Below are 10590 nucleotides of genomic sequence, written 5' to 3' on the forward strand. Positions count from 1 at the left end.
CGGGGAGAGTGAAGTGACAGGAGCGACCGGGTGCAGAAGAAGGTTAAACCCGCGAGTCGGAAACGCGTGTTTTCCTTGTGTTATTGTTAGTGAAGTTGACGGTAACTTTGAAGTTATTTTGTTCCTGTTCCGTAGTTAAAGTTGTACCGAGTGGAATAAAAGTTGGAAGCAGAAGGAAGAGTTTAATACTCGGCCATCCACGGTACAATATGTTTACCGACCGATCAAAATGCGTTTTTTTGTGGCGTCATCTAGCTTGCGAAGCACAAAAGTGAAAGTTCTTTACTATCCGCCTCTTTTTGACCGGTATTTCGCTCCTTCCCGTACTACCAGTCAAAAATGGAACATACCCTATCAAGCAGTTCCCTCTGTCGGTCGAACTAAATAGGTACTTATCTAACGGATTGTTATGAGCCCGAAATGACTTTGTCTGTCACCGTTCGGACACCCATAAAATCTTATCGGTCTTATAACACTTTATTATAACGGCTTTATACACTACATAGTTATGGAACCAATAAGGGCAAATGTTGAGAAACCGGGCACTACTCACCTCTACTTCTTGCGGCCCACGCTTCAGCAGCTTTCTGCCAATCCATCTGTTCCGAATGACTGTATCCGCCCGACCGATAGGAACTTGATGTGACCGAGTTCCTACAGATTGGAAAAAATCCATTAATCCCGGGAAAATAATGTACCAATGGATGGAGAATGGAGCATCTTATAGACTTCGTATTTACCTGGATGGTAATCCGTGCCCCGGGGCGCTTCGGTGGTGGCTCATACGGGAAAACGGACTACTTTGACTAGCTGGGGTAACTGAACCCGGATGCAGGAATGTTCCGGGAGGCACCGATTGCATCGGCGATGGTGTCGATTGACCATATCTGCATATAAGATCAGCATATTTTTTTTGATGGCAACAAATTTGTGGTTTGAAAGTACCTCGGTGTCTGTTGTGTATGGGGAGTCTGGTAGGGGGTCATAAATGGTGTCTGTCCGCTGGGAGTGTACGGGGTGTTCAGGTAATTGGCCCCATAAGCTCCACCGGGGGTATGCGGGTAGTGAGGAGTTTGATTGGCCACAGCTGACAAACTTTGTAACATGTGACTGGGCAAATTCTGGGCGACCCGTTGAATGGTTTCTGCGTTCATGCTATTGAACGGTGTGCTAGCAGTACCTAGAAAAAATATCAATTGTAGATTAGTACTTCCATCAAAAGGCTGTAATTTACCTTGATAGGGAGTGCGTCCACTAGAGCCACTCATTCGAGGGGTGCTGGGGGTTCCACCTGGAATCGGATCCCTAAAATGCTCTTTAAACCATTTGAACAGCGATGAGACAGAATCGAACATTTGTTGTCTGAAGCGGAAGCCTTCGGGAGTGACGGTGACATATTCATGTTTCACTTTAGATCTGGGCAAATAGGACAACATAAACTTGCCAGGGTAGTTTTTCGCCGCGCTCACAATGTAGTGAATTTTGGCCGGGTTTTTTTTCTTCTCGTCTTTGATGTAGTCTTCAGCTTTATCCTTCAGACCCCCATTAGTGTCCTTGTAATACCTATGAAAAAAATGCATTAAAGAAAAAAACTATGATAAAAAAGCGCGTTTTACCTGAAATAAAGCATATCCCTGGCATAAGACGCCATGGGATTAACGTGACGAGCAATAATCTCATCTAGATCTTCAAACTCCTCATTGCCAATCCAAAGGGACTTTCCCAGCGAAAAGGCGTTCGTTTTCCCTTGCTCTTTCACATCGATATGTTGGTAAATCCCATCTCCGACCTTCCAGGTAATGGTAAGATGATCAACCCCTTTGCTCGATGGTCTGACTATTACTTCTCCTTGGTCCATGTCGGCCATGCACTTTTCTGCTTCCGTATAGGAAATGTTATGAAAAGCAGGATGAACGATCACACGTTTAATGTAAGTTTGCTTCTGTTTGTCCTTTTTCTTTTCGGCTTCCATTCTATTGTCTTTGTCTTCTTGATCTTGATCGTAATACGGATCTCTCGGGGGCCTCCATTCGTGGTTTTTATCTAGCAAATCGCTCGACTTCGACGTGCAGTCAACCGAGAACCGTTCGACATCAATCTTGATTATTCGGCAGTGTATCAGCTGACCGATGCCGACCCGTTCCTCTGGGTTCGACACAGTTTTATCACTCAAATTCTTAATATAAATGTAGCCAGAAATGCCATTGTCTAGTCGCAGTTTTACTCCTGTGGCCTGTCCGGGACAGGAGCCAGCATCGAAATGGTTCCACACATCGGACAATTCAGGAAAGTCATTTTTCAAGCAGAAAGGACATTGCCACAATCCAGTTTCATCGTTACGAACAGGATTGGCGGAGTCCAGTTGTTCACCTTGTGGTTTCCTGCGGGCAATACCAATAACACTAGCCTGGACCATTTTTCCAATATAGAAAGTATCTGGCGATTCTTTGGTGAGCATGTCAAACAGCTCCTCCGAATTGGCGGGACGATAAGCCGTTCGCAGATCCTTGTAGCGGCTGTTCAACTCGGCCCGAATATCGTACAAAGTAATGCTTTTATTGCCAAATCCTTGACGTTCCAGCTCCTCAGCGAACGCGTCCAAATCGAGATCCTTTAGCCGTTCGGGCGTCACTAGAATTGCCTCCAAAGCTCCGGCTGGATTCGCCCCTTCATCATCGTCATACTCCAGAGCATCGACAGCCATTTTACGTGCCCATTCATATGTTTCGGGATGCACTCTGGAGCCGTCGAGAATTTCGACGTACGCCTCGGTGCTGTCGCCTAGACTGTTCGTGTCGATCTTAATAAAGCCAGAACAATTAATGAAAACTTTGGGACCCATGTGGCACGCGGTCACCAATTGCGTTCTGTTTTCTAGCCGTTGATTCGTCTGCTTCAGTACCCTCAGTAAAGCTTGGCCTTTTCTCGGCCCCAGACCGCAAATGAACTGAATCAGGTGGCTCTTGTGCACTTGCTGAACGGCGAGATTGACGTCTACTCCCACTTCATTGGTACGGTTAACAAATTCCAAGCACAATGCTTCCAGGAGCTCCTCTTTTGTGATTTGCTCCTGCAAAGGGTGAAACCGTAAACTGAGAATTTCCTCATCGCTGTTGCACAGTTGTGAGTATTCGATCAGCGGATCCTGCATTTTCCTAGCCAAAGATATGGCTTGCCTTAGTAACTCTGGGTAGTCCCGGAAATCCGCGACTCCTTTATTCGAATTTGCATATACTTTGGCTAACTCATTGTCAATAATTTCCACTTTAATAGTGGGAAATTGTTCAGATTCGACCAGTTCTTGCACAACGCCTCGTAAGTCCTCTGCGATCATTAGGGCTTCACGCGATTCTCCTCCAATCGCTATGACGTGCGGTTTTTTCGAATAAATAAAGTTCCGTAGAGCCATCAAATCGGCTTCTTTCAGTAACTTTTCCTCCTGCCTCCAGCTGTTCTTTCTCTTTAAAATGTGCGGCAGCCGCAGGTAATCAGTTATATCACCATCAGGCGCTGAGATACAAGTAAATGCAGATTGCGAATAATCCGGTTCATACGCTAAACCCATCACTCTAATACCTTTGCTGGTGTTCCACTCGTCTTCGTCCTCCTCGGGGAATTCGACCTGATAAGGCGATATTTTTATCCAGTTGTACAGTTTGCGACAGCAAGCCTTCAAGACGAATTCCTTAGCTTCATTCACAAGCACAAGCTTGATTTCCGACTGCAAATCGGGAATTACGCAACGCAGCAGCGCTCTTTCAACACATTCAGCACGCACTTTATTCCATTCCTGGACGTTTTTGCTGAATTCGTCACGGATGTACAGCTGCTTCACTTCATCAAAGTATGAATTAGAAGTGTGGCCTTCAATGTTGTCGCTGATCTTAATCTTCACCAACAGTTCTTCTTCCGCAAGTGTTAACTTTAGAAACTGATCTCCTGTTAGGTCTCTGACCGGCTTATTCTTTATATACTTTAAGGCATAGCAATTGTGCGATTCGTCGATAACTTTTTGACCTTTTCTGGTTGGAGCTACGCTGATTTTGGCTCTTTCGTAGAATACTTCACGCACACATTTGCGTACAAGCGGCTCACGGGCTATTTGGAGTGCTACCATGTATTTGACAGCTTGTAAAACCTCCTCAACTGTCTGAAACTTGGGGCAAATATATTCTTTGGCTAATTCAGCAGGCTCAGTTAACTCTTGATCGACCTCGTGTCGCTGATAATTGTCGCGAAGATTTTCAGCAAAATGTTCCGGAGATAAACCAAATCTTTTAGCTAACGAATTCAGTCCTGCTTTTATGCACAGTGCATATGATCCTGATCGATTTGCATATCTGATAGTTTCCGGCTCTGGATCGTTGTTCTGCTCATCGTCCGGAAAGTCTTCGACGGTCTCAGCGCCTCCATCTTCAGCTTCAGCTAGTGCTTTCAATCTGGCTTGACGCCTATCCTGTTTTTTTCTTTCCTTTTCTTTGACCTTCCAGGCGGCGTGCATCGCTGGTAAATCCTGCGCATAATACAGTATGAAGTGATTGTGAACGTCGTTAAGCTCTTCAGCAGTTTGCACGTTTCTCAGATACTCAATATCAGACTCTTTCAGCAACCTGACATTATCGGGTATAGGTGCATCCGGGTCTTGCATAATCTGGTCCATTTGGTACGATCTCATTTTCTCCAGTAGATTGAGTAGATTTTCTTTCCGGCCTTTCAATTGGCACCATTTCGCGTCGTACCTGTACACCTTCCACAAGTCGTTGATGTTCAATTCAGGCTGAACATACTCTTTTCTATAGAAAGCAATAAACGGCACTTCCAGTTGTTGGTTTCGCATAAAGTCTAAAGCTTTCCGAATTTTTCCAACTGTCTGAGGGCCCTTGCGCTGTTTATCTCGTGCTTCCTGCAAAAGCATGTACGGTTATGATAACTGTTTTCTTGATTATGACAATTAAACAAACCTGTGTAAGATTGGCATCTATATTAGATACGGTGCTCCTGCAAAAGGCTTGTTTGTAAATCCACTCCGATTCGTCGTCTAGTTCGGAGGAATCGTCTGGGACAGCTGAAAGAGGTACGTCGCGTAGCTGCAACCTTTCTGGTATATCTGTGCTTCGAATTTCATTGTCCAAATCGGTGAAAAACCCTCTGAAAAAATTAACGTTTTTTCATGCTTGCAACAACATAGTTTCACATGCCTTGACGTACCTTTTCAGTTCTGAAGGTTCGTAAATTTCAAAGATTGACTTTTTTGTTGGCCGCTTCTTGGCTGCTTTCTTCTGACGACGTCTTCTCTCGCCTTCTTCATCTACAAAACAAAACTCTGCATAATTCATTCGACCTATATTTCAATGAGTGCTTTTGCACTAAATTGGTCTCTTATGGATAAGATCCAATTATTATTGAAATTTGATGATGGTGTATTTTCATATCATCATCCGTCAATACCTTCTTCATATTCGTCTTCTTCGTCCTCCTCCTCTTCATCGTACTCATCATCATATTTAGAGAATTCGTCATAATCGAAATCGACTCCAAATGTTTCTTGGGCCTCCTGCAGCGCGGCGTCGGAAAAGATTGGTTTCTTCTTCTTTTTTGCTATAGGCTTCCCATCATCGTCAACAATAAAATCATCAGCGTCTGAATAGTCGCCCTCATCCTCTTCCTCCCCAAAATGTTCAGGTTCGGCAGCAGGCCGATGGCTACGTTCTGAATGTCTTTCGTCATCCTGCAAGAAAGAATATGAAAATCATTTATATTTGTGATTTGCAACAATTAAAATAGTTTGATTGCTAAAAGTTTAAGAAATAAAAAACGAGACGCAAATATTGACTAAAAATAGAATATTAGCAAATCAAATTCAATTTCAAACAGAAAAATCTAGAAGAGTCTTCCATGTGAACTTTTTAATTTTGACTCTGATTTCAACTGATAGTTTTAATTAAATAAATAACCATAACCCTGAAGGTTCAACGAATAATCTTAAAAGGGCAAATGAAATGGGACTTGAATGTGAACTAGTTCCGGATGAACAAGCTGTTAGCAACAAGGCCAACAAACATACAGCATTAAGTTCTAAAAAATTATCATTTTTACCTTTCTTGCGTCTCCATCTCTTTCCTGAATGATATTAAGAGCAAAAGATCAAAAAATATTATACAGTTCTTCCAATTATAGACGATTATTGGGGCTCTCTTATTTGATAACTATACTTACATCTTCTGAAAAAAGATCATTCGCTATTTGCTCTCTATCTTGTTCAGCATCGTTCTCTTCTTCTCCGTCACTTTCTTCATCCTGCATCTTCTTCAGTCTCTTGAATTTGGGCTGGAGACAAGAACAAGGTAGTAAGTTTAAAAGACCAGGTAAAAAGTATAAGCAGCGCATGTTGACATTACTCGTATAAAACAAACTTACGCGTCTCTCCACTTTGACACCTAAATTTTCCTCAAGCAAATCGTAATCTTCATCCTCTAAACGATCATCAAGATCTTCATCATCGGATTTCTTTCTTTTCTGACCACGTGATGCATCAGAGTCTTCACCATCACTTTCCTCAATTGGGTTATCATCAATTAGATCTTTTAATTCCTCTCTTAGTCTTTCATCGTCTATAACATAATGGGACATAATTTTAAAACGGACACATAGTATACTTACTAAAATAGTTAATTTTCAACAGGTATTTCATGATTCAGTAAATTTTTTACTAATTTCGCAAACTTACCATCTTCTTCTTCTTCAGAACTATCGTCCATTGCTTTAACTTTTTTCGGCTTTTTGCGCTCATGGGGCTCCAGCTCTTCCTGCAAGAAAAATATTGGATAAGTTGAAATAACGGATGTTTTATGCAAACTAGTCTGTTTGATGAATCAACAATTCAGCACTCGACACACAAAGTTGTCCCTAAGATCCATTATAATAGCTGTTGCAAGAGTTTGGGCATCGTTTTTAACGAGACCATTTAGCACTTCGATAATCAGATCGCAGGTTATTGTTAAAACTTGTTCGGTACTTTAAGAAATGTTCACAAGAAAAACTGCTGCCGCTTATTCTACCTATTGGGTGCTCCTGTATGTCGGTCCGCGTTTTGCGTTCTTTTTAATTACCCTTAAAGTACAATAGAAATAAAGCAGTTTCAGTGGAAACAAAACATACGGATCGTCCATAAACTTCAATCATGTTCAAACGACCCGGTAAAATTTCATTGAAAATTAGATGACTAGTGCCGTGTACTGAAATGTGTTTTAAGAACTAATGATCGATGATTCGACATACATAATGTGCCTAAGATCCACTGCAATAAAGTTTTTGCAAAATTTTATTAGATATTAGCACTCTTAGCGAAGGAAAATTTTACCAAATGAACATCATGAAGTCACATAAGCTTGAAGTTTGAAAATTCTGGTTCAGTGATCAGCTGTTCGTCCATCAAAACAGTGAACTTGAGCGCAATATTTATCCGCATGTGTGACGATTTACGGCTGTCAGATCCAAGTGCAATGTTGCCACTTACTCTACCCATGCATAATTATTTATACTTGCACTTTGCGAGAAAGGAAATTCCCTTTAAGCAAATGGCTTATACAGATTCCCTTAGAAAATATTTTAATTTAGTTTAATTGGTTTTAGTATTGGATTTGTTTAGTTAGAATTCACTTTTCTCTGCTACAATACTTTATCGCGGTTTGGGTAAGAAATAAAAAATACGAATTACAGATGAACTGTGATGAGCCATGAACCTAGACCGATCTAAATTCAACGCATCTTAAAATTTAAGCTTACAATACTTGCACGAAAGTGTACTATTCCATTTACATATAACGTTCTGTGTAGTCTGGCAACGCTGCACAAAGTTTAGCGTAAATATGAATATTTTAATAGTTTGTAAATGTTTTCTAGCGTGTTTCTATGGTCTATTCGCACCTTTTTGGTGATGGTGTCGTTTGAGTTTCTCGGATTTTGTACTTCTCTATTCCTACCTTAAAGACCACTTCAAATTAGGCACTGTCAGTGAAAATGTTCCTGAAGGGTCCATAAATTAAGCCAAAAAACACTGTGTAATCTCTAAGGTAAGAATGGAGAAAACTACAAAATCCGAGAACCCCAAACGACTCCACACCATTATCTATTGACCTACCTCACTACTTTCCTCTGCTTCGGATTCAATAAAGTCGGCCATTCTCGTGGTCAAGTTAAACTTCACACTAAACAGCCGTTATATGAAAGCTGATATTGATATTTTGTTGTTAACGAAAACGTTAAAACTCCGGGACTCCGTTAAAAATATCCGGGGTGTATTGAAACAGTAGAAATACAAGTTGACATGCTTAAAGCCAATAGATTTGGTCCATAGATAGACAAGTTGGTTTGGTTACTTCACTACTGTCGTCTGTCAACAGGATGCCCGACGGAGCAATAGCGGTATTGCCAACCACTGAACGAATGTCGCCAACCCTAGACTTAAAAATCGCCAGTTTTGGCGTCAACTAAATCCAAACGGGATAAACCTATTAAAACAAAGCGTTTTTAAAATTTTACAAGAACTTTTAGTTTTAAGCTTAAACCGCAGATAGGTGTATGTCCACGGCTTAAAACAATTTTTTTCAGCTCTGATGAATTGCGATAACAAACTTTCTATTGTACTTATTGTCTCTGATATATATTCTTATCATTATAGTGGTATGACTGTGCTCTTGCAAAGGACCTACCTAAATATGTATCTGCTTTGATAATTGTAGTTAAGTAATTAATTCATTTGTTGTTACATTGAATTATTTGTTTATTTTCTTAAACCTTCATTCATAACGTCATCATTTTGCTTTTTGAACAAAGGTTTGTTGTTTGCATGATACACTTTTCACAAATTAATGCTACTTGGCGTTTTGCCAATTTATTTACTGCAATAAAAATTTAAAATGCTTTTGAACTGCAAACTCGCAAGCAGATTTAAAACGCAGCTGTGCCCTTGCGTTCATAGATGGCGGCAGGTTAGCGCGGGTCCAACAGAGTGCGACGTAGTGGGCTATCTATACTTGTCTTTATCTATGCAAAGGACATAAAACCATTAAATAAGCAGAAGGAGAGCAAGACATAATTCTTAGCAATGCGATACTTCCAAGAAAACTGTTATTAAATTGAACAATTACCCGTTGGAAAATGTGTGTTGTAACAAAAGAACAGGTGCTGCAGCAGAAACAGCAGCAAAATTATAGCCTAGCCTGCACATAGCTGCATAATCACAAATTGTAAAAGTTCATGTTTAAATTATGAACTTTTCATGTGATTGAAATTGGACTTTTTAAATAAATTTACTCCTTTAGCACTGAAATTGCTGAGTTTTATTTATGTATCTGCTACGATAGCTCTCGAAATACCTGAAAATGTTTTAGATACAAGCGTTATACTCTCGTGCATGAGAATGAAAGTTTTCCAAGAGCACTGAAAAACCAAAAAAGTAAAACGATGTGACACGCATTTTGAACATAACCGATGATACGTTTTGTTTCATATGAAAACATGGATTGTTGTTATATAAAACAAGTAAACTACTGTCCACGACTTTTAGTTCTAATTATAGTTTTTTATGTGCTCTTCTTGGATTCCTTGATAGAAATTGATGGTTTTGCCAAGCATTTTTCTGAGAAATCCACATAATTCAAGATAATCATTCATTTGATCAATTTCCAGAATTGCAAATTGATTTATGCCTTAGGCATCCAAATTGTAGCATTTAAATGTTTTTTCTTCTAGTCCGCTAAATCTCGTTAAGTGCATCGCACCTTCTTAACCTCATGGCATTACATTATTTCACAGAAAAGCTATTACAATTAAACTAATTCAGCAACCGGTTATAGTTCGATTTAACCGTGGAGTTTCACACTGGAAAAAATTCGTTAAAATTCCTCTGCTCCGCTCAAATTTGTCGGCTGGGAACCGCAATAACCCAAAAATGTAATCACTTTTTCCTTTTTTTGTTTCAACGCAGTACCGTAGCCAAAATACCTAAGTAGGTACCTCCTACCTATGAATCTAAATTTTCGAATATTCTAAAATGATATTGTGATTAGTGATGGGCTTCGGTAAGCATGCAATATTTTGGGCCAGCTGGTGTAATGTGATCGTAAAATAAAGAATAGGTACTAATAGAAAATCGGGAATCAAGCTGATTAGTCAGCTTAATTACGATTAACCAATCGTAACCATATTTGTTAGTTATTACGTTTTCCCAAGCAATGAGTGATTTTAATTCCACAAACAGTCTGCTTCAAAATCTGCTTATTTGTTTGTAGAATTTGGACTTAATTACCTATTATTTCATGAAACGAACACGATCGGCATAGAGCAGACGGCTTCCAATCGCCTACCATCTAAAAAAAAACCTCCACTCTGGCTAAAGGCATCAAGGCTGAAAGTTTAAAAAATTTAACATCTGGCCGCCTATGTTAAATTGTCCCATTCTGAGAAATGTAAAGGGGGCCGCCTCCTAATGTGTGCCAAAGACATGAAGGCATCGGCCATTGACTCTGCTCGGATTTCTTTTGGCTTGAGGGTTTCTTAAAAACCATGAGCGGCTGCTGACTTGAACTG

At 40.2% G+C, this 10590-nt stretch overlaps 1 protein-coding gene across 1 annotated transcript; it reads right to left on the reverse strand.

The window, feature by feature from the left end:
* Window positions 1–463: 463 nt before the first annotated feature.
* LOC125504049 (transcription elongation factor SPT6-like) lies at window positions 464–8403 on the reverse strand. The gene is made up of 12 exons (XM_048665380.1): window positions 8141–8403; window positions 6728–6806; window positions 6418–6611; window positions 6217–6327; window positions 5449–5728; window positions 5209–5308; window positions 4962–5148; window positions 1617–4903; window positions 1235–1563; window positions 946–1180; window positions 741–887; window positions 464–654 (listed from the first exon to the last, which is right to left on the reverse strand). Exons 1-12 carry the CDS (start codon window positions 8180–8182, stop codon window positions 546–548), a joined length of 5100 nt encoding a protein of 1699 aa, XP_048521337.1. The 5' UTR covers window positions 8183–8403; the 3' UTR covers window positions 464–545.
* Window positions 8404–10590: the final 2187 nt, after the last annotated feature.

The sequence above is a fragment of the Dendroctonus ponderosae genome, unplaced genomic scaffold (assembly GCF_020466585.1).
Source record: "Dendroctonus ponderosae isolate FM_Combo_2020 unplaced genomic scaffold, Dpon_F_20191213v2 Dpon_F_20191213_340, whole genome shotgun sequence".
NCBI classification, from domain to species: domain Eukaryota; kingdom Metazoa; phylum Arthropoda; class Insecta; order Coleoptera; family Curculionidae; genus Dendroctonus; species Dendroctonus ponderosae.

Bases quoted from the DNA above. Each gene is read 5' to 3' on its own strand.
- LOC125504049 (XM_048665380.1), bottom strand. From the start codon at position 8,182: ATGGCCGACTTTATTGAATCCGAAGCAGAGGAAAGTAGTGAG. The intron at 5,309-5,448 runs GTATTGACGGAT...TTTGTTTTGTAG, and splicing joins AGAAGACGAATATGAAGAAG to ATGAAGAAGGCGAGAGAAGA. The intron at 4,904-4,961 runs GTTTGTTTAATT...ATGCTTTTGCAG, and splicing joins TAGATGCCAATCTTACACAG to GAAGCACGAGATAAACAGCG.